General features: G+C 36.4%; 3 protein-coding genes across 5 annotated transcripts in view; 1 reads left to right on the top strand and 2 right to left on the bottom strand.

The window, feature by feature from the left end:
* Positions 1-2,062: 2,062 nt before the first annotated feature.
* On the bottom strand, positions 2,063-2,908 carry LOC113238229 (transcription factor VBP-like). Its single transcript, XM_026475019.1, has one exon. The coding sequence runs from the start codon at positions 2,875-2,877 to the stop codon at positions 2,245-2,247; it is 633 nt and encodes a 210-aa protein (XP_026330804.1). The 5' UTR covers positions 2,878-2,908; the 3' UTR covers positions 2,063-2,244.
* LOC113238230 (40S ribosomal protein S12, mitochondrial) lies at positions 2,830-13,690 on the bottom strand. 3 transcript variants are annotated; one of them, XM_026475022.1, is made up of 5 exons: positions 13,621-13,690; positions 6,505-6,707; positions 5,607-5,770; positions 3,997-4,072; positions 2,830-3,028 (listed from the first exon to the last, which is right to left on the bottom strand). In XM_026475022.1, the coding sequence occupies exons 1-5, from the start codon at positions 13,688-13,690 to the stop codon at positions 2,960-2,962; spliced, it is 582 nt and encodes a 193-aa protein (XP_026330807.1). In that variant the 3' UTR covers positions 2,830-2,959. The 3 variants fall into 3 exon arrangements, with proteins under 3 accessions (XP_026330807.1, XP_026330808.1, XP_026330805.1); XM_026475023.1 differs by lacking the exon at positions 13,621-13,690 and adding an exon at positions 13,349-13,373; XM_026475020.1 differs by lacking the exon at positions 13,621-13,690 and adding an exon at positions 7,578-7,829.
* A 4,459-nt stretch (positions 13,691-18,149) lies between these two features.
* The window catches only part of LOC113238363 (indole-3-acetaldehyde oxidase-like), a 45,618-nt gene continuing 38,902 nt past the window's right edge, over positions 18,150-24,865 (top strand). The window contains exons 1-2 of the mRNA XM_026475204.1: positions 18,150-18,252; positions 19,254-19,365. Of these exons, the coding sequence (XP_026330989.1) occupies positions 19,320-19,365 (46 nt within the window). The 5' untranslated portion in view covers positions 18,150-18,252; positions 19,254-19,319. The remainder of the gene's footprint in view (positions 18,253-19,253; positions 19,366-24,865) is intronic.

Here is a 24,865-nt window from a genome sequence, read left to right as displayed (position 1 = left end):
CGCGTTTTTTCAACGCTTGCCCTAGGAAAGAGTTGTCAGACGGCGGAAGTGACCACAAAGAGCGACAGTTGCATCGCTGGACGCTTCAACACGCTTCGACGAACTTCTAAGACACTTAATTTCTTTATAAAACATTAAATATTAAAATTAAATGCTTATATAGGTAGTATTTTTTACATATCGTCATTTGGAACACTTTATATTCGGGGTTACCTATTTTACGTTGAGAACAGCAAAATATGTATAGTATCCCTGTGCCCGGTTAAACATCAAGCATACCAGTATTTTAAAAAATAAAGACCTTTTGTTCATCGTGGTTGTGCAAGGATCGGACACCATAGCCTAACGCAGACCTTAGGGATGAAAAGGTTGTAAAACCCTAATGAGCCGTGACCAGATTAACAGCAATAAAATAGGATACTTCGGTCCGCAGAAAATTTATTCGTAATGAAATCGAAAGGGGAAAAAGAGGTTGTAACATAAAAAGGTATGTATATAAAAAACAGGTACGACGCTCCAAAACACTCCCTACTTACATACTAAACGCGAGAAAGACTTACCCCGAAAGAGCCGAGTTAAACAGTTATACAGGTTGGTATTAAAATTGGCATATGATTAGTAGTAGTTATTACAGATTGCTATTAAAACTGGTAAAATAATCAAAATTAAACGCAATTAAAAAAACTGTCGCTGCCGCGATCGAGCAGGAGTGGCGATGGAACGAAACAAAATCAGAATGGCGAGGCAAAGGAATTATTCGGACGATTCAAAATTTAAAACAAGTGGATAGGAACCGGAGAAAAGACGATAAAAGGGGATGACGATGTATGGAGGTCACATCGTCACAGGGAGACCCGCGCCCAGCGGAGGTCGCATAACGGGCTGACGATGATGTCTATTTTAATAATATACAAAAGTTATACATAAATACTGGCTTATATAGACTCCTACGTAATCTGTTGACAGATTATTTCATAAATCACTTTCTTTTTACGTAGCGGTCTATTACAGCAATCATTTATATTGCATGAAAAAAAAATGTTCCAAATTGTATTGCCCTAATATTAGTTCAAACACGCCTAGGTAAATATTCTTTGTAGTTCAAGACCTGTTACTTTCGGAATACTTACCTACCGCAAATGTAAAGCGACTTTAGTATTATATTCAACAGTCAGATCAGTAACGGCCCAGCAACCACGAAAAAGTGGACTGGCCATTGAGGCATTCGAACGCCGGAACCAACAATTAAGTGTGGCATCGTCAACTCGGATGTTCTATGAAGCTGATACGAACTGACGGCCCGTCTTGCATCTGTTGTGCCATTTCAATTATATCGATCGTTTTCTTATTTAAGTATGTGACGTTGTTGCTTCAAAGAGACATATTCAACAAGACTCCTTAGTTATTAAAATAAGTGAACTTTAAAAAGTTGATTGCTTTCTCCACAGTCACAAATATTTAGTAATTGTTTATTTATACATAATTTCCTCACTACATACAAAACAACATAAGTTTCTCGCCTGGTCGCTTTTAGACTCTTTCTCCATCTTCTCCGTTTCCAAATTTCATTATAAGTTTCCCCGTTTTAAGACCAAGTCAAAAACCTTGTAAGTGGCAAAGCCTTCGGAAAAGCTGTGAGAAATAAGAAAAAAGTGTTTAAAAACTCTATAAAGTAGAGTTGACTAAGAGGAGTTGGAGAGTTGGCCAAGTACTCGATGAGACAAAGTTTATAGGAAAGCACATTTATGTCAAATAGCTCGAATGCATCAAATCTTTTCAATTATTGTATATTTGAGAGTTCGGATAATCTTAAACATACTGTGACCATACCTAATATAATTTTACTTATTTATACGGTTTTCCTGAAATGATTGCATTGTCATTAAAAAATACATATATTTGTTTAAATGGGGTTCTGTTATAATGATAATGTAACATAACTATTTATAGAAATAAAAAGGAAAATATAATTGTTATATATTTTATTATTATTATCTTACATTAAACACTTTTATTTTATGTTAATTAAATAGGTAATTTAGTAAAATTTAGTTATACGTAACAGCTTTTTACAACTACTTTATTTTTAAGTTTACAATATAAGATTGCACGAAAACATACCAAGCCTATAATCTATGTTTATATCTAAAAATCGTAGAAGAGAGTCCTCTTTAGGTATATACAGAAATGGCACTGACACACCCACATCAACTGTTTGTCCATATTATACGTTAATTCGGTCAGTTAACTGTCGAAGGACCGGGAGCAGGTGACACATGTTTTACCGGCAAGCATCGCTTTCATCTTTCCCACTTCGTTCTTCAAAAACGCCACTTTCAGAGCTAGGTGGATCTCACGCAGCTTCCTTCTGTCCCTGCTTTGCTTGGCAGCGAGGTTGTTCCTCTCCCTCTGTTTTCTATAAGTGTCGTCGACTGCCTGACTCGTGAGCACAGCGCGACGCATGCGAGGGTTATTCCCCAGCAGCGTCCCTCCGTTCTTCTCGGCCATCGCTCGCATCGCGTCCCGCTCGAACGCTTGGAAGTCAGGATCATCAGACAGAACGTCAGCGTCGATGTTGTAGTCGATTTTCGACGCGGGAGAGTCCGGCGGCGACAGCGGCACAGGTCGCGGATACATCGGAGTTCCCGCTTCGTAGCCAGAGCAAGTGCTCCCGGCGGAGACGGGCGATATTTGCGCGCACGGCGCGTAAAGCACCGGCTGAGGATGGTAGCCCGGGTAGTAACTAGGCTGGTGCACGTCTAGTACTGGGTTGTAGTAGTACCGCTCTGAAGGCGACGACGGCGCGGGCGATCGCTCCGACTTGACCGGCTTGGTGAGATCCAGTGGCGCCTCGGCGTACGGAGTCCACAGAGACATGATTGTTGCACTGACACACTTGGCAGCTAATGAGTGTGGTCCAAACGGAGAATGGAGCACGAATGATTTCGATCTGGGGTGCTCAAGCGCCCTTCAACGCAATGGGCGGGGCTTGAGGGTGCCTGGAAGGGGTTGTGCAGACGGCCGCTACCTGCGATAACGGGAACGACAAAGACTCGCAGGACAAACAAGGCTGAGTTGCAGTAAAATAACACGCGCACTCGTCTAGGCCGTTGTCTCGGCGGTGCCGAAGCCGGCTTATGAAGATGCTTCAGGTAATTTGCTAATGAGTTTGTTGTCGATCCGTCGAAGCTGCGTAAACAGATTCAGCAACAACAACTATTACTTATTCGCATTTCTTGATTAATCGATGCGGCAAGAGTACGTAATTACTTAAATACGTATTATAAACAAACATAGGAATGGTAATTCAAAAAAACTTTCGATTGTAAAAACCCATATTTAAATTTTGCATGACGTTACCGAACTTAGTGTAAACGTAACTTAATCTAAAGTCTCGGCACACGTCATGTTTGTAATCTAAGTAGTAGTGGTTAATATCTACATAATTGATTCTGTTATAATTGGTTGTAACTTGAATTCCTATTCTTTGTAATGTCAAAAAATAACCCAGTACTTATATAAAAATGTAGGCGCGGCTTGCGCAAGAGCACGAGTTAAATGACGGGGTGAAGGCAACCAATGAGCGCGCGGCAATAAAAAGACGTCCGCGACCCTTGTCGTCGAGGGGTGTTGTGCAATGCAAAACACCCACAAAGTTATATAAAAGTACTTCTAAAAATTACGTTTTTATTCATCATCATCATTTCAGCCGTACAATAAATTAGAAATGAATCTATTTTTTCGGATCTAAGTTGCGTAAGTATAATAATATGTTTATATAGTAAATAACTATAAATGCCCCTGACTGAAGCGGTGAATTTTTTTCTACGTGTTGAAGGTTCGTACGTCATATAGGTATAATGTATTAAATTTATTAAAACTATCAAAAATGAGAACGAAAATGTAATTTATATGTATACATAATTTATTAACAACTTTTGCTAAAACTAGAGCTAGATTAGATTATACAAACTAGAGAAGGTAAATGCGCTATACTTTCTGCTTGACGACGTGCGGCAGATCGAACTTGCCGCGCACGCACTTTAGCTTAACTCCCGGGCAGTCCTTCACTCTGTCGGCAAAACACATCACTATACTAACGCATGTTTTTAACTATTATAAATACATACCTAATATGTAATGACTTATCTAATGTATCGTCTGTTTAAAGGTAAACCCACATAAGAGACATTTTCCACAAAAAGTCTGTAATTTATGCACGTGAAACTCAATAACAAAAAAGCTATAAACTTAATCAGAGTTTTATCTGCAGATGGTGATTTTTACAACAATTCTGAGATTTTTTGTGGAAAATGTTACATATATGGTTTTACCTTAAGCAGACGATGTAACGCTGCTTTTCGAGAAAAGTGGTCTAAACCAAAATAGTTAATTTTTATGTTATTATTTTATTGTGAAAATGACACCGAGCTTTATGTTCTTTAATGACCACGTGACAATATTGGCCTACCGATCAATCGGCTTTGCGTTTTAGATAATCTGCAGATGTTTTAAAACCATCTGGAATATAGGTGATTTTGAGATAAGCCGCTGTTATGGAAAGTCATCGGTACGTAGTTGCGGGGAATAAAAGTTTGAACTAATAAAAGACACGAACAAGGGCCAGAATAACTGGATGAGTATAACATTCACAACATACGGAGAAGCTAATCTCCGATGACGGGTGGTTTGGTATAGGCTTTGGAATTATAGGTAGTAACGCCCAACTAAATTAACTGAATCTATTCATATTTATATATATATTAAATTCTGACCAAGAATCTGAGTGTCGTATTTTAGAACTCTACTCAATGCTCAAGTCAGGATTAAGAGATTTTTTGTAAACAGGGGTTACTACACCAAAAAATACCTCAAAATAGAAGTTTACTCAATTTGTTTAAAAACGCTAAGGTTAAGGTTTATTTTTTAGCTAAAACACATAGAACGGAAAATTTTAATGGTTTTGAAGTATTTATTTTTGCGAAGTATGTTTTTTTGACAAAGTTATAAGAAGACGAAGAAATATTGGTAGAAATTTTTCGACGACACTGGTACCATAGGAGAAAATAGCAGAAGTTGGAAACAATTTTTGGTATTGATAAATTTTCGCAATAATTGGCTTTACTTTCATTTGTCTCTCGTCCTTTTCTGAATTCGCTGCGCGTGTGTAATTGTGCGTTGTTGAAGATTTTGTTATTGTTTTTAGTTGTTATTTTATAATCAGCACTTAAATTAATATTTAGGTTTTTTTATATTACTTGTGTAGGCAGCAAACGAGCATACAGCCCGCCTGATGGAAAGCAGTCACCGTCGCTCATGAACGCCTACAACACCAGGGGCGTCACGAGCGCGTTGCCAACCCTTTAGGACCCTTCTCAAACCCCTTTTGAAAGACTCCATGCTGTATTCCTACCTACCACACATTACTACTATATTACTGATCCTTGGTGAAAACCTGTTCTGCATCCCTGACCTGTCACTTTGACATTTCTATAGTTACAAAAAATCTCTAGGATTCCACGTCAGAGCATAGCTCAAATCGTGAGAAGTATCAACTTTTCCGCACCTATTCGTACTCTAAATTAGTTGAAAGATAAAGGACGTACCGTCCGACGCGCACGAGCACGATATTGTGCTCCTGCAGGTTGTGTCCGATGCCGGGCACGTACGCCACCATCTCTTTGCCGTTGGAAAGCCGGACCAGCACGCATTTGCGGTTCGCGCTGTTCGGCTTCTTCGGCTTCTTGATGAGCGTTTTTAAGACCACGCCCTGAAAGGCAAACACTTCATCGATAGCATAAGATTTCAATGACAAACGCAAAAGCATGTGCCTTGCGCCTGTTAGAGGCAGTATAATGCTAAATTCCAACTGTACACAACAAACAATTAACATTCGCTAAAAATTATTATATTCGCACGTGAAACCGAATACTGTCGTAACTCAAAATTGTGTAATTGAGAAAACACGACACGAAAGTTAAAAATACTGAATAAAAGTAATATACATTCTCGTTTATAAATGGATAACTAAATATTATGTATAAATAAAAATAATCACGATATTCGCGATAAGCCTACCGCCTCTCAAGCAAAGGGCGTGGGCTCGAGTCCGAACTCACACCAGGCTCACTTTCACACCATTTACGTGCCAAATTAAATTAAAAATTTACCATGAGCCATTTGGTGAAGGAAAACATCGTCATGAAACCTATGCACGTTGAAGAAGGTTTACAACCATCGGAAAGCGTGTGAAGTCCCCTACCCGCATTGGGCCAGTGTGGCGGACTACGGCCTAAGCAGTGAGATGTATAAATGAGTTGATGATGACGAATTCGCAATAAATAGATATTGCGAATTCGTCATCATCATATATAGATAGATAGACAGATATATAGATAGATAGATAGATCCACTCAGTATTTCTTTTTAATTTTCAAATTTAGAGTATTCAAAATGACATTGGGTGTCGGAGGAAAGGTTTTCAACGATCGATTATTCAGTCACCTTAGCAAAAGGGTTTCCATTGAGCGGGTTTCTAGATTTCCTGGTTTTAACGTGCGGCCCAGTGCGATGCATTTGCGCAAGAGACGCCATGGCACGCGACAACACTCCGCCCGCGAAACCCGCCAGGGGTCGCGTCAGAGCTGCTGCGGGTGCCGCCGGCGCGAACAGTCTGCTCGCTGGCAATTCCGCTGCTGGTAATGGGGCTGGCGAGAAACATTGAACTCGTTTATAAATTCATCAGCATTACAGACAAGGAGAGGGAGCGTAGGAAATTTCTAACATCCGCTGGTTACTATTTGGAGATGGTCACCGCCCAAAGCTCTGTGGTCCAAATTCCGCATCTTACCTTTGGCCGGTGATCCACTCAACCTTTATATGACTATGACTTACATGTTTAGTTATAAGTAGGTACTGTAAGTGTAAGTTGTACAAAATAAATAAATAAATAAATTTCGGTGAGAAGCAACATACTGGCGCGCAGGTTTGCACGTTGTAATGTAGAGGTCAAAACAAACTTGTTCAAGGCCTACTGCCAAACTTTATATATGTGCACGTTGGGCGCGTGAGCCAAACGCACTCGCAACTCACTGGATGCCCTACGAAAAAAGTATAATAATGGGTTTAACATGTAGCTGGCACTCATTGATATTCGGGAGACTATCCTGCGCAAGCGGGCGGCTCCAGCAGCCTCCTGAACACAATTCTGGAGCAGGTGGCTGCCCGATAGTAAGGCACTGGAACGCAGGTCACATGCGTTCCAGAGTCGTCTATTATAATATTAAATAATTAATTAAATATTATTGTCACTAGCATATTTAAGAAGACAATTGTTACTTACAAAATAATAAGTAATTAGTTTGAAATAAAAAAATCATGTTGATTATTATTAAATGGCATATTTAAAGGTATTTCTCGTAAAACATTATGAGAATCATCAGTACACATATCCGAAGAATGTTTGCTCAGCACAGTACCCCTAGTATCTACTTAGAGAGTAGGTATTGAGCGGTGGTGTTGGCAATGCAGAGCATTGAAACAATTGTAAATGTGGCATAATTAACTCAAATACTAACAGCTAAACCTGGAATAGAATCCAACCATCCTAATCCTTTTTGTAACTCCCGTTATCTGCACGAGCAACGCGACAAAAGGCGCGCTAAGCCGCAGCGCAGGTGCGGCCCAACAGCACATGCGTGGAAGAATTAACACGTACAAAACACCTTTCCATGATACAGTACTGCATCATCATATTATATAAAAATAAAGACAAAAATGGGTGCGTACAATTGACAAAGAGTAAAAAAAGCCAATGCGTTGTGTTTTATGGGTCCTTGAAAAAACCATTTTAATTAGTAAATAGTACAATGTATTCTGAGCTCTGAAAACTGTACAGATTCCTCATGATTCTTAAAGATCAATATTGCAAGAAATAATGTTTTGTTTTTATTTTTAAACATTGTTAACTAGTTATTTATTTTGGTTATTTTTCGCCCTATGCGCAGTTATTTAGCTCGGTAAAAGCAAAAAACTCTTACATAATTATGTTCTAAACGAATCACACCCCTGTCGAGTACAGTTAGGCATGTGTGGGATAAACCCCCATCGTTCAATAGCTTTATGTATTGCGAGCGCTAGGGTTACACTCAATTGTGTCAATTGTGAACGCGGGCGATTGGATGCGCCTGCGCCGCGTAGCGGGACTGCCGTTTGATTGACACCCACATGGGAAGTCGTCTGGGAAACCTACCGTGGAATAGGTTCGTCACACTCATTGCTAATGATTTTTGAAAAACCATTCTATTTACGTTTACGATTCCGCTTAAAATCGAGGAACATTTCTCTACCATACAAGTCAACTTGCCATACAAGGGAGATCTTATATAATAAAAAAAGGTACTGCGAATAGAAAGCTGTGCCATTTCCAAAATTAATTATAACTAGTAGGTAGTAGCGTGAAATGAAAAGTTTTCAGAAGTCACTACGATTGGAATAACATTTAAAATAACAAACGCAACGTGTCGACATTGGGGACGGGACGTCTTACAGGGTGTATTAGTGGAGTACAGAGTGTCCGAGATGTTATTGTTCAGGATCATCGGTGACGGTGATCGTCCCGTGGGATGAGCACAGAGCTTGCATCTGCTAACGCAAGCAAATAACTACCGGTGGCGTAAAGCATGAGATGTAGCGTTTTAGATGCAGAATCTGTTTCTTCGTTAAATGAAAGAAAATGGGATTTTCTTAAATAATTCGATTCACGCGTTTCGTCAACACTATTTATTATATACATATATATATCTATTTACAAAGCTTAAATAAAATTAGTTCATTTTGTTGGTTGTCTTGACCAGAGGCGCCTCGTGGGAGATTTCAGTGGGAGTTCACTTACCTATACATATTTGAAATTAAAAATGAAACACATTATAGTGTTCCATTTTAAACAATGCCACTAAACACTACCTTCTTAACAACGATTGAATAATAATAATTTATACAACATAACAAAATACGCTCGAAAAAAACACGGTTCGCATATTTGCGCGGAGCGCCACTCAAATCTTGCTAAATTTCCTCATAACTAATCTTTTGTGTCACGTGTCGCGCCGTTAAGAAATTTCTCTTTCGCACTCATTGAATTTAGTACTAAACTTTGTAAACAATGTCGGTTCACAGGAGCGCATCGCGAAGCGCTTCACTCAAGGGTCACTTTGCTATACTATATTAAAGAGAAAGATAAAAATGTAATTGTGTGTTTCGTTCATTAATAAAAAAAATAATACTGCGGCTACTAATATAATATGAAAGCATAATTAATAAATGTATTTTGGTGGGTTGGATAGGAGTGGGAGTTCACTGTACCAGCGCTCCTTAGGACGAGCCGCCTCTGGTCTTGACATATTATACAAATATGAAAATAATTATAATTATTTCAAGAGTTAACATTCTTGCCCTAGTGTATTGTAGTACATTTATGAAAATGTAAGAATAGTATTTTTTTATGAATAGCGACAGACATAACATTAATAGAAGGAATAAAAATAATCTAGCTGTTCGTGTCACTGTTCACAAAGTCACAAATTCATTTAAGGCGCAATGTATACATGCTTATATAAGATTGGGTAATATTCAAAACTTGTCATTTACGAGGCTTAAAACTAATGTATATTTACAAAGAGGAACCCCTAAAGTTTCTTGCTCATTCTTCTCAGGGGAAACAGTCTTACGAATGAGCAGTTGAGTTTAATTAATATGACGATTTCAAGTGTACCTAAGTAAGTATAAGTGTTGCTTACCTATGAAATAAAGATTATTTCAGTTTGAATTATGAAAACGTGCCCAATCTATGTTTTTCTAAAAATAACACGCGTTAAAAAATAAACTATATTCATTCCTTGAGTTACTTTTATTGTCGTTCACGCTCGTGACGTGGGCCGGCGCAACAGTACCTGCTCTTTTTGCGGCTCATAATCCGCTAATAGTGGGCATTGTCCGCAGATGACGGACACACATATTTAAAATTTATTCCTTTCTGTCACTCTGACTCCGTCGCCGGAAAAAAGGCGTAAAAAAATGTTGCGACAATGGGCAAGAGTTGAGCCACCGTCCCTTCGCTTTCCAGGAAACGCTGTAAATCATATTTGTGAATGCAATGTAAAATTTATCAGCAACACGATAATAGTGGGTTATTGTGCGTGATCTTTTGCCAGCGTGGCTACTCCACAATGCAAACAAAACTAACTGGTATTTTCAATCATCTCGTAATCCCACTGAACTAATATTACGCAGCGGGATTTGCTGCAGCTTCGTAGAAGGACCTGTGGTTATAAAGAATCACTAATCTAATTCATAACAACAATATTTCCATAACTTTACACTGTGTAAGAACTCCTTTTCAAAATTGGTTATTTCAGAAACCACACAAATAGCGGCTATACCAAATGAAGAAACATTTTTGTAATGTAATCTGAACAGAGTTTTCAGAAGATCCGAATACCATAATTATCACATATTTTGGAGATACTTTATGCAGATTGAACTAAATATAAATAATACGAAATAATTGCTCCACGGTTACTTTCACATTTTGAATGCTCAGGTAGGTATTGTGAAATGGCGGCCATATATATTTTTTTCGAATTTTTTTTTCAGAAGTTTCCTGGTTCACATTAAACTAGTAAAAATGAGTACGCAGTGAAGCGGCGAAGGACCACTGTCGGATGGCGATGGGATTCACGACCATGAGAAAGTTCGCCCCGCGGAGATCCCACGCATTCACTTTCTTCGAGACTAAATATTAAAGAAAGAATATAAATATAACAGAAGTAGCATGAACATGAATTGTTTATTACTTCATTGTTATTATTTTCTAATTTTTCATTATTTTCCTACATTGCAATACTGCGCTATGTAGAAGAATGTTGACTCTACGCCAGTTATTTATCTTAAAAAGGCTCAATCATCCGGAATGAGTACCACAAATTCCATTTCACCCTTTCGCTTATCCATTCAATGTCCATTATATACACATATTGGCGCTCGAATACTTAGCACTAAACAAATCTTCACATTTTAATAGTTTGAAATCTTTAATTTAAAACCACAAAGACTTGCAGCGATTGTATCAGTTAGACATGAATAGCCTGCGAAGTGTCGCAGATCTATATCTATAGCAAGAGTTCGCAATAGAAACGTCAAGTCACGCAAGGGACAATGGGGTGCAGATTACGCGGTCAGTTTCGGGAAGCGCGCCATTGATGCGTCGACAGTGGACCAACACCTTGCGATGAACCCTTTATTATAGAAGGCTATGGACAGAAACGACAGCAAATGGGAGGATTCTCTATGTGACCCTTACATGAAATAAGATCTCCTCCAGCCTAAGGCTCCCACAGTCCAACATTCTCGTGTTATATAGGTTCGAAAGTCTGCTCACAAGCTCAAAAGTTCATACATAAACATTGTTATCGTTTTAATATACCTATTCACGATTTAAAGTCCATGTCACTCATTAATTCAATCCGTCACCAGCCAAAATGGTGCGGCAAAGGGTAACTTAGATGTAGGATCGAAACATTCGTAGGAAGCAAGAAGTAAGAATTCGTAGAAGTTTCTACTGTGTAGTGTATATGCTAAGAGGACCTCTTTGCCTTTTTCTGTATCTTTCGATAACCGGTACGTCTGTGGGGTCGGAGTGAACAGGCATCTTGAAGCGTCCACATCGTCACCATCAGATGCGATTGTAAATAAAATTACGTATTAGCGTTACGCGGCGTCATTTATGTATTTTTAGCACAATGACAAAAGCGCAATATGGCTTTTTTGCTACCCTTCCGTGTGCAATAATCAGAATGGACACGGAAGGGTTGACTACGAATAACAGGCGCGCTACGACTGCACTGACCAGCGCACACGAGACGCTAATACCCTTCTTATCACGTTACTACATAAAGGGTAAAACGCGTTGATAGAAATTGGCAGCTGTGTTAATGTAGCACAGATGGCGTGTTCATTGTGTTACTTTGATTTGAATGAAGACGAGGGTGGTTGGTAAATAGGAAGTGAGGCATTACATAGCTGTGGATTTCAAAATGTGAAATTAAATTGTTATTTCAAAAATTAGTAGAAAACATTAGTTACTATTTGATTAAAGAGCCACAAAATAGACTTATAACGAAGGTCAAGTTTGACCTTCATTGTCAAGTTAAACATCACATCTAACACGACATTCAGATTATACAATGATTATAACATCATGTATTAACGTATCCTCAATTATGAAGTGGCGAAAATCGAAAAGAACTTTTGGAAAAATGACAATAGATTAAAAAAATATTGTGTTAGTTGGACTTTGTATGTTTCTTTTTTCTTTATTTTTTGTTTATAGTTTTTGTAGATAGTTTCGCAAAACGTAACTTCACCAACTTTTTTGCTGTCTACATATTATATGATGCTAAAAATGACATTTCCATTTAAAACAAATGAGAACATTATTTAGAAAGATTGTAATGGTTATTACATAATCCTGAGGAGAACAGTGCACAGCTGTGGGTATAATTGTTTGATAATGAAAATAGTAGAGGTCCTATGCTGTAACGGTTTTCCACCTAGAATTCGCAGTGGCTAATTGTGTACAGGAATAGTTTAGAAAGAAAAATGCATTGTTTTCTAAAACAAATTATCTTACTCTCAGTACTATAAAAAGAGGGTGACAAAAAGGTGGGATGATGATGAAGGAGGTCAGGATCCCCGTGCTGGGAGAAATATTTGTATGGCCTACATTTATTTCTCTCGTGAGTTTGGGTGTAATCTGTGGTTGTCTATGTGTGTGTCCATAGCACCAGCGACACAGGGTTTCCCTAGTGCAGGGCTATGTTGAGTGTGAGCGTTACTATTATATATATTATTATTATTAAAGTAGCCTAATGGTCTCAATTTGGCATGCCATTTCCAATTAAAGATCTCAATTATTTTAGTTTCTCATATACAACTAAATTCAGAAGTTTAATAAACTTAATAAACTGTTTTGTAACAAGATTACCTAAAAATATTGTGTTATAATTGTTGTACCTGTTTTATTTTATAAGATATCATTAGATTACAAGAGAGACCATGTGACTATAAATAAACGTGTCTTAATAACGTTCCTATAATTTATTTATTAGGATGGAAACTGTTAATAGTTATTTTTTAACAAAAAGTAGTTTATAATCTGTATTACTAACCGGAGATCGCTCACAGTGTCTTGTATATGAGACTATAACCTCCCATTTACCCCTGAACCCCCAGAACACCCTTATGCTTTCTGATCTATGTGTAACTTATTTTTTGTAAAATTTTAACTTACTGTTGTTAACGTAAGCATGGCAGTATTGTTTACATACAAACTTGATTGACTAATCTAATAAAGAACACCTTGACATCAAACTTCTGCTTTCTATCCATATTCCATCAATAAAATTCTCAAATAATAGTAGCTAAATTAATGCCTTACTACACCCAAAACAGTTTTGTTTGCAGATATTATTACAGCTCCTGTTTTATAAAAAAAACCACAACATTAATCATGAAACAAATTTTTATATGTCAACGTGCAAAAAAAATAGTAAAATTGCTTACCTACAAGCGGTGAACATTGAGTTCTTATACCGACAGACAGGAGCGAAAGTCCCTTCCTTATAACATTCATCTGAAAAGGAAAAATCCGTGAGAAAATTCGTGCGAAAATAATCTCTGCATAGAGAAATTTTCCAATTTATTGATTCACACCTTAATGTTTAATACACTGTATTATAATATAGCATTGAACTGTGTTCTGAAATGTTTCGCTACATAAAAATGCTTTAAAAGTGAAATTTTAGTTCCAACATAACCTCAGCAATTCTAACCTAACTCGTTGTTATGACATTTCTGATTTTGACATTAATAGATTGTCTATGAAATGTAAAGTTTAGACTTTTTTATTTATTTATTAAGGCTTTGGCAAAGCCATCAGCCTAAACATAAAGTTTAATTATGTTTCTGTAATAAAAGGAGGATAGGCAATTTGAGGCGGCGTGCTTGGATTGACTCGGGATTCCTTAAAACGGGCCGATACGGGTATTTTAGTTCGAGATTCGTATAATTTCAGGTTTTAATCTTCGATTAAGGCACAATAGCACTATCCTATTCCACTTTAAACTAGATTTCACAAAATAATTGAAAGTCAAAATAAAAACGACACTTTTCCCTCCAAAAGGTCCAGAGCAAATCTAAAGTTTAGAGGATGGAAAAAAAATAAAAGAAAGGAGCTGCCCTAACTACGGAATGAACGTGCATACCTAAACAAAAATTGAATGAACAAATGGCGGATTTCTTTAGTGTATAATCTATCGATAAGTAATTATCGACATGCAAACATTTAATTAAAGTAGATCACTAATCCATTTCGAAATAAATATTTAACCTGTATATATATTTGTAATGTATATATATGCAATATATATATATATATTGCATCTACTTCAGGACAAGTAGATGCAATATATACCGACTTTTCCAAAGCTTTCGATAAAGTTAATCATCGTATATTGATAAATAAATTAGCTCACTTCGGGATTAGGGACTCTCTACTTCAGTGGTGTCAATCATATTTGAATAACAGGTGTTCTAGAGTTGTAATAGATGGTTATAGTTCAAATCCTTTTATTTCATGCTCTGGAGTGACGCAAGTTTCAAACCTTGGGCCATTGTTCTTCATTATATTCATTAATGACATTGAAAGGTTGTTTAAGAACTCGATCTGCTATTTGTTTGCTGATGATCTTAAAATAATGCGTGTTATTAAAAGACTCAAATTTGCTGATTTGTTGCAGGCTGATATTGATAGACTCATTGATTGGTGTCACATTAATAAAAATGTATCTGAATTCGTGTAAGTGCTCCCATGTTAAGTTCACATTAAAACGTAAGACCCAAGACTTGGGTGTAGTGGTGGACTCCAAGCTTAAATTTTCTATTCACATTGACAGTATGCTGGCCGCTGCTAACAAATCACTAGGATTTATTTTTGGAAATGGAAAGGAGTTCAGGAAAGTTTCCACTACCTTATTACTATTTAATGCCTATGTCAGAAGTAAGCTTGAGTACTGTAGCGTTGTGTGCTCCCCGACATATCGAATCCATGTAGAGACAATTGAAAGAGTTCAAAGAAGATTTCTACGACACCTGGCGTACCGCTTCAGCCCGCGTCATGACGTAAACTGTTACAGTGCCCGACTTGAGCACTTTAACATGCAAACTTTGAATGGTAGGAGAAATACTTTAGGCTTATGTTTCTTACATAAAATTATGAACGGCATGATAGCCTGTCCGTCTATTCTCAATAAATTTGGTTTGCGAGTACCCCCCACGTCCGCCTCGACAGCCGCGTCCTTTATTTCATGTCCGTTTGTGTAGAACGAATGTAGGAAAGCATTCGCCAGTCCCCCGCCTATCTAGTTTATATAATCGAGTGTCCGGTGAAGATGAAACTGTTGATATATTTTGTGATACATTATATAAATTAAAGGATAGAACAATGTTGTAGCTTTAGCTTAAGTTTAATTTATTTATTTATTGGATTTAAATTATTATTATTATTGTTAATTTTAATTTCATTTTATCGGTAGAATTTTTTTTTTTTGTAAATTTAAGTATACATGTAAGCTTAGAATAATAACATACATTCACAACAACATACACACGAAATACATTGGTCTGTGTCAAACACGGGAATCGAAACTACGTAACGTCATCTTAAATGCCAATTGTGTCCATTTCGCAGTAGGTACATAAGATACATGATATGGTTGTCAAAGGGAAGTACATCAAATGACAAAACAAATGTTTTTCCAAGTGTTTTATTGAATTATTTATTTATTTATTTATTAAGGATTGCCAGCAAAGTTTACAACTTAACGTATACAAAACAATAAATACTTATTAATTAACATATAGTTGCAACTTCAATTATAGGCAACCACACCATGCACTTACATGCTTAGAACTTAGAATAATAACGCATAGAATGATAGTTTCATATCAAACGAACTGTCACAAGTGAGGCATGAATCAAATTCATGTAGGTTAGTTTTAGTAGTAGGTTAATTTTCGGTTAACTATAACCGAAAATTAACCTACTACTAAAACTAATTTATTAATTTATTATTAATAAAAATTCACTAGAATATTTATATAAAAATACAAGTTGAAACGCGTTACTTCCTTGTGGAATGTGATGTTAGTATCTATTTTATGTTTGTCTGACATATTTTTACACTCATTTACCGCACATTTCGCCATTTTTAGCTAACATTCTTGACCTGTTCGCGGTGCAAGTTGACCTTGAGCACTGAAAGCCCGCCCGCTCGTGTAGGCCCATTGGGCGCGCTTCAATTTGCCTCACTTAGCGTGTGCGGACTAGGTTTCTATGCGTTATTATTCTAAGGCTTAGAATAATAACGCATAGAAACCTAGCCCGCACACGCTAAGTGAGGCAAATTGAAGCGCTCTCAAAGGGGGAGTGATTGTGCAAGTTCAACCGCTAACATTGTCGTCAGTCATTTCACGTAAATTTGTCTTGAAGAAAACAGTTTTATTATACCGAAGGAATCTTATTTATATACTATTGATTTAACTTTTGTATCATTCATTACAGCATTTAGTGTATTAAATTAGTTTTTAACTACAATTAAAAAATCCACTGAACAAATAAAAAAGCGCAACATAATAAAAACATCGCAATCAAAAGTTTCCCGCGCTTTTACAAAACTAATCGTTTTTGTAATCGAACCCGCCAAATTGCTTATCTAGGATACCTCATCGCTAACTCAAATAAGTAAGACGTACTAAAAATCTATAAATGTGTTAATTTATTTTATTTTTGCAATAGGTGTAATTTAAATTATCTACCAGAAAAAAATTGTTGATCAAACTTGCTTTATTTAAGAAAGTAAAATTCGCATTCACGTGAATACCCACCGTTTATTTCTTGCGATGCGCGATGCCTGGAAGCAGCTACCTAGGAAGCCTATATACATGTCAGTGTAATTTGGGTATTTGTCCGATATGGCGATACTTCGGTGTCTGACTTCATTGTGTCCCACTGCTGGGCTCGGATCTCCTCTAAGGAGAGGGTATCTGTCTTGTGAGTACATATAGTGTTCTATTCTCTGCCATGCTTGTCCAATACGACTTCACACGTTTCCTAGAGTTGTGAACCTTCTTCGACTTGTAGATTTCGTCACTATAATTTTCTTCCTTACTCGAGACTCTTACGATTCCAACTAAACATTCATAAATGTTTGCAACTTAGTAATTAAAATTATACCTATAACTTTAATTATTACATACAAGCTGTGATCTCTCAATTGAAAAGCAACAATCTCCATTTGGGCTATCAGCACCTCATAACACTATACTCACAAACCAGCACCGTATGCAACTAATATGATTATATTACTATATAACTATTATGATTATATAACTTTTTACGATGAAAAAAAATCTAAGAAAAAGTGTAACAAATGTTTACTTGCCAAGATAAAATGTAGTTTAAAATGTGTTTTACTTATCGGAACACTTTATGTTGGCGAAAAGGGCACCGTCAACAATTAAACAGAAGAATCATTTGACTGCCATTTCTAACTATTGTTTTCTATTATAGATAAACGTATTTAGGTGAGTATGTATTGCGGGTTTGAGGAAACATAACCAAACATTCACAATCATACTTTTCGAACGAAGATATAACTGGTTATGATTTATACTTTAGATCAATAGAATTGCATAATTTTCACACATAGTGTGCATAAGGTCTTGAGTACGGAATCCTTGCTTGCAGGTATTATACTCGCACTTGGCGGGGTATTTCTTTTTATTTTGATTTTGGGCCCTCGTTCGTTTTCTTTTAAAAGTGCAATGGACTGGTTCCATTTTTACGTTTTTTTGTCAATTTCAGAATATTGTGAATGTTTCATATTGTGTAATTGACTGACTAAAATAGTGTATGTTATAGTACCTTATGAAGACTTCTTATCAGAATCTCACGGTTTATGAAATAATACACAGTGCGAATCAATTTGTTGACAATCAGTGGATGTATCTATAAATAATTTGTGAATGGATTCAAGTGCATTCCAATTTGGTTTTCAATGTCTTTTTCTTATAAAAAAATATACAGTTAAAGAGAAAGTTAAGTATTAGAACTTGTCGCTGTGAACGTCAGCAAAGGTATGTTACAAATGACTATTACCAATTTTAACTGTAACACCACTCAGTACTTAGTACCTCATTGTTTAAAAATATCACTTGCATTCATTGACTTACAAATAAATGCATTGCATAGAATCATACAATAGTATGACTCTATGCGATTCTGTCTCAGAATGAGACTCTTTGTGGCTTATAAATAACGTACGTGACGTAGGTAATGTGCTCTGGTATGTACCTACAGCTGTAGTTTTTGTAGTATGTATTTATATTTAATGCCTTAATGTATTCCATCTATATTTACAAGGCACAATTTCTTAAACAAAGTCTAGAACTTTAATTTATTATTGTAGAAACAAATAAGAGAAATTAAATAACAAGTTTTTAAGGAATTTTAAAGAAAGGCAGAATTTGATCCAGCCTCTGAATTACTTATTAAATAAATAGTCTTTGTAAAAGTTAACAAAAGTTTAAAATAAAATTTCTTAATGCCTATATATAGATGTTACAATGTTATTTTTCAGTGTTATTACAATATTGACAAATTTTTACTTGCCAATTTAAAATGTAATATAAAGTGTGTAAGATTTTAACTTTGTATGCCTAATGTTTGACCTGGCAAAGTGCACTTATATAAACTTATTACTGCTAAATTTAATGCAACCTGCGCTTGCACAAATAAATGAGTTCTATATTATGTTTAATGGAATAAAGACTACAAAAAGTTGAAATAACATACCTATCTGTAACATGCAAAAGTTATCTTAAACACTTACACAGAATATTTATAGCCAAATACGAACAAGTTTCATTTTATGTATGCCATAATTTTATATTTTTTAAGTTGGAATTTCTGTAACATAACACAAATAAGCAAACAAAGTTTAAATACTTTCAAAATGACTCCTGTGTTAGAAGCCTTAGGTGCAAATTGGCATGTAGAGGAGAACAATAATATAATAATGATAAACAGTTGGTATCAGTTAACTAAAAAGTAGCCAATTATCCTTTTTGTGGTGCAGTTTTGTTCCAGGTGCTGCAAGCTCTAGACTTGTCATTTGGAGTTATATTAAAAGAGGCTGTTTAATATGGATAAAATCGTATTCACTGTCAACGGAGACGAGTATACTTTGTGTAAGTTTTTATTCTGTTCTTGATAGATATCTTATAAAAGTACCAAGAACTTACAGCCATGCTTGAAAAGGCATAGCAAGTAGAGTAAGTAAAAGATGTATATCAGGTGCATAGAGTTAGGATAGCCCTTGTCTCTGCCTGCCCCAATGAGATATAGACGTAGTGGTATATATACTGTTTATTTAATCCTATGTTTGGCTTATGTACCCACATTTCACCGCTAGGCACTGTTTTTATAATTAACCATACTACTGGCCCATGTTAAAAACGTTCAGGTGTATATGGTTTACTAAAACTTTTCCTTAATTATATCTTGGAGGCCGAGGCAAAGGCCATTTAGTGTGTGAATTTTCGTGAAATGCGTTATCTATTATAACCAGCGATCGGAATTGAAGGAGTTAACTTATCTAAAGTATGAAAATTTTCTTACTATTGACATTCCTACCCATTTCACCATCAATGCATAAAAAATTTATTTTTTACTGTTTATGTTCTAAACATTGCAAAATGTGGGATATCTCCTGTTTATTTTTAAATGCCTAAAGTAGGTAAGGGTAAAGGTAGAAACACAACTACAATAGACAACAATTCCTAGCAAATACTTAATTGGAAGTAATGATTTGTCACCAATGTACTCAAACGTCAATAAATACCTCGCATATTCAAATATAATCAGTTCCGAGAAGTCCCGGGAGTTGTACAAGGGAATGTCCACGTTATTCTTTCGTTCTTCGATTATAAGGCTGCTAACAGACTGACTGCATGTTTCCAGTTAATGCGTAAAGTCGTAATCAACTTTATACAGCCAAGACCCCGACTGCATGAAGTTGATTAAGACTTTACGCATTAACTGCATGCAGTCGACCTCGGCTGTCTGAAGTCGGTTTCGACTGCGTGCAGTTATTGCGTGAAGTCCGTTTCTGAGACCTCGATTGCATGAAGTTGATAACGACTCTTAAAATGAATTTTACGATGTTTGCACCTCAATATTATATTGGAAAACTTTTAATGTGTAGTGTTTAATGTTTTACATTGTTGACCCAAATACCATAAGTGTCGTTCTCATGACAGTATAATGCCATAAATGAACCATACCAAGAAGGGTGGACAAACATGTTGTATATAAGCTAATATTTTTTTTTTAATCAAGTGACGAGACTAACGAGTCGTACGCCTGATGATAAGCTACACGCCTGTCCATAACAGTTGCAGTGCCACTAGGAGCTTTAAATCGCAAAGATCGGAGGGGCACTGCCACTGCGCCCGTCACACTGGGACATAAGTTGACAAGTCCCATGTGCCTGTAATTTCACCAGCACCCTTAAGGCCCATTTAGATGGAGAGAGTTTCTCGCACGCTTCGTGACGAAAACTCGTAGGCGATTATCGTAAGCAATAATCGCCATAAGATTATCGTATCATAATGTTTACATTCAGGCAAGAACTAAAATCTCGCCTACGATTATGTCATACGAGATTCGCAAGCAACTTAATCGCTTCCTCGACTGTTTACACGGAGAAATATGTAGTAAGGAGATTCTTGCTTACGAGTTTTCGACTTGTCTAAACACGATCCCGTATGACATTTTTTTCAAGTTCATACGATTATCGTACAAATCGGTTCGAACCGTTTTGAGTGCGAGAATTGCCATTCGAGTTCAGTGATTACTGCGGTATTGACTATGGATATATCAAAATGACGCAAAAATCATTCAAATTTGAAACTGCTGATAATATTAAGTTCATGGCACTGTATAGAAATATATTTTGTATTATAATTTGTTTGTAATTTTTTTTTTAATTTTATAACTACTGACACAAAGAAAAACTGACAATTACGATAAATTTATAGGGCGAGTGAGTGCGTGATTGAGTGAGTGCGTGCGTGCGTGCGTGCGTGCGTGCGTGCGTGCGTGAGTGAATGAGTGAGTGAGTGAATGAGTGAGTGAGTGAGTGAGTGGGGAGTGGGTGAGGAGTACCTATTGAAAACTGCATTTACTTGAAAAGTCGTGTTCGCCATCTTGGATTTAGAAATAAATGCTGTATTCGTAATTTCTATTAATTCATAATAGTTAATTCGTAATAAACACTCCTCACTAACTCCCCACTCACTCCCCACTAACTCCCCACTCACTCACTCCCCACTCACTCACTCACTCACTCCCCATTATTTGAAAATATTTTTTACGCTCTCGTTCCATTAATTATTGTCTTATAAAAGCAGTGATAATCAAAACACCCTCGCGCACTGCACGCATGGTAGAAACGGCTGGCACAAAAACTCGAAATACGATTTTTGCTTTCAAGTTCTGTTTACACGGAGACGTTCAACATGCAAAGGCGAGGCGATTATCGCTCACGTGGAAGGGCGATAATCGCGAATGTTCAGACGAGGAAAGTTTTTTTATATTCTTTTGATAATCGCATCTTCGAGAAGAGAAAATCTCTCCATCTAAATGGGCCTTTACCCTTCATAAGGTGGTAGTAGGTACTTCCCTAGACAAACACTTTCACAAGGAGCTCTACAGCCACTAATCTAATACTAAGGGTCGTATTCCAGAACTCTACTCAATACTCAAGTCAGGGCATGAGTATTGCAGTGAGCACTGAAAATCATACTCCGCATATATCATACTTAAGTCAAGGGTCGTATTTCCGGTGCTTCGAATCATACTCAAGTCTGCTCAAATCCTGACTTGAGCATTGAGTAGAGTTCTGGAATACGAAATCCCTCCCCGAACGATCCGATGCGCTGAGTCTGTTGAGTCTTTCAAAACTTTACTCACTTATTGTAATTACTTTTTCCTTTCTCCTATTCTTACCTGTTTTAAATTTTATGTATTGGTATTGTTATTGTTTTATGTAATCTTACTTTCGTATGAATATTTTATTTATTATTATTATTATTTTAATTTGTGTGAGTGCAATATGTTTGTTATATACGTATCTATTAATTTTAGCCACTATTAATTATTATCTTATAGTTTTTCCTGTTTGATCACTAAATGACACTAATTGCCCCAGATAAATGTAGGATCCTACATATTCAATGTACTCTCCATCTACAGTTAGAGGCTTTTCAGATCTGTTAGTCATTACTTTGGTTTTTGCTTTATTAATGGTTAAGCCTACTTCTTTGCTTTTAGTTGCAATGCCTTGGATCATGTATTGTAGGGAAACAGGATCGTGGAAAAATATTACTAATTCGTCAGCAAACCTTAGATTGTTCAGTCTTTCACCGTTTATGTTTATGCCTCTATGGTTCCATTCGAGGTTTCCGAAGACATCCTCAAGGACCGCTGAGAAGAGTTTTGGCGAGAGTGGGTCACCTTGTCGGACTCCTTTCTGTATGTGAAATGGTTTTCCCAGAGATTCTAATTTCACCTGTGCTGTGCTGTTAGAGTATATGTTTTTTATGATCCTTATGTATTTCTTTCCAATACCCTGCTTTTGTAGCGCTATCCAGATGTGATTGTGGTTTATAGAATCGAAAGCTTTATTGTAGTCTATGAACCCTATGTATAGTGGGTACCCACATTCTTGTGATTTCGCAATAACTTGTTTGATGGCGTGCATATGGTCTACGGTGGAGAAGCCCGACCTGAAACCTGCTTGTTCTTTGGGTTGCTCTTCATCTAGCCTTTTCACGATTCGGTTTATTATGATCTTAGAAAATATTTTGTATACGTTCGACATCAGACTTATGGGACGGTAGTTATTCATGTCTCCTTTCTTGTGTATAAGTATGACGGTACTGTTTGTCCATTGTGAGGAGATAAATTCTGATTCGAGTATGGAGTTGTATAAGTTAGTTAGACTCTTGACCGTACCTGGGAAGTTGCTCTTCATTTGTTCATTTGTTATACTGTCCTTGAAACCGATATTGGTCACTCAAAGACATATTTAAAAACAAGCGCTATCCAATGGCAGCAAAGAGAAAGGTCTTTAAAATCTGCATCCTCCCAATTTTGACCTATGGATACCAAACGTGGCTATTGACTAGTAAACACCATCAGAAACTCACAACCTGTCAAAGAGGAATGGAGAGAAGTATATATATATGGTATAGGATTCTCTCTAAGAGACAAAAAGAAAGCTACATCCATACGATGGACCACTAAATTGGAGCATGTGACCACAAAAAGCAAAACACTAAAGTGGAAGTGGACTGGCCACATGTACAGATAAGGAATAGAAAAGTGGACAAGAACGGTAACAGAATGGTTACCAAGAGAAAACGCCAAGAGGAAAAGAGGTCGTCCCATTAAAAGATGGTCCGACGACTTTAAAAAAAATAGCTGGACCTCTATGGACTAGGCTGACAAGGGACAGAGCCAAATGGATAGAGCTGGGGGAGACCTATGCGTCTTCAGGATGCGCTGTTGTTATAGTTTAAGTAATTTATGAATATAATTGTCAATATAGTTGAATTTCAGTATAGAATAGGTTAATAAATAAATAAAAAGTTTTTCCTGTTACCCGCAGATTGCCTGGTAGAGATTTCTGTGTAGCATTAAGGCCGCCTATTGTCTTATTTTATTTTCTTTTTATTGTATTATTATGTATTTGTCTCAGTGTACAACAAAGAATTTTTTTGTATTGTCTTGTATAATAATATTGTGATGATGATCACATTGATTACTTGGTCTCAGACTAGGAAATTCCCACTAATAAAATTAGCTGTGGGAACTCTACCCAGACTAGAATCATTTTGGACAGTTCTATAGGGAATAGAACCTGGGTGAGGTGTTTTTAGTAGTGTGACAAAGAGTCTAAACATCCTAAGCCAGATACTAAATTTTCTCCGAATAAATTATGTGTTCTTATTGATACACAAAATGCATAGAAACTTAAATTTATTTTTTCTGATCTTAATTTTTGTGGCTGTCTAAACTGACATAATTTTGTACACACTATGTAAGTGGATAGACAGGTAATGTGTCGTAACGTACAGGCAATAACTAGCTACATTTTAATGCATTTTATGAAAATGAATTATTGCCAAAAATTCTGTAAATTACTGAACTTATTTCTAATAAATATTTTTTTGTAGAACTCCAGTGAAGGAATTCTTCATGGACTGTTAGTTTTTTTGGTTAATTAAGTACTGAAATAATAAAAAAAACTAGCTACATTTATATTATAATAATTTAGCTGCATAATGTTTAACTTTAAATAAGTTACGTAATACGTCTATAGTTACATAGAATAGTAACATATATTTCGAATACTTCGCACTAGAAAGTGCGTAATAGTACATTACGATATTAGTGCGTAAAGATGGTTATAACATGCGAGGCGGAGTTTTAATTGAGAGATTAAGGCTTAATTGAGCCGAGCATGTTATAACCAATACGCACGTATATCGTATGACGTTTTTTAACACATTTGCGAGGAAACAGAAAAAAACATTTTATATTTTGTTCATTTTTAATTATTGAAACAGTTAGTGAAATTACAATTATCTGTGATTGCACACTGTAGCTTTCCCGCCATTTTAA

The sequence above is a fragment of the Hyposmocoma kahamanoa genome, unplaced genomic scaffold (genome assembly GCF_003589595.1).
Source record: "Hyposmocoma kahamanoa isolate Upper Pololo Valley unplaced genomic scaffold, ASM358959v1 95, whole genome shotgun sequence".
In the NCBI taxonomy this organism is placed as follows: Eukaryota; Metazoa; Arthropoda; class Insecta; order Lepidoptera; family Cosmopterigidae; genus Hyposmocoma; species Hyposmocoma kahamanoa.
The sequence above is the reverse complement of the archived record's forward strand: the minus strand, read 5'-3'. Positions and strand labels throughout refer to the sequence as shown.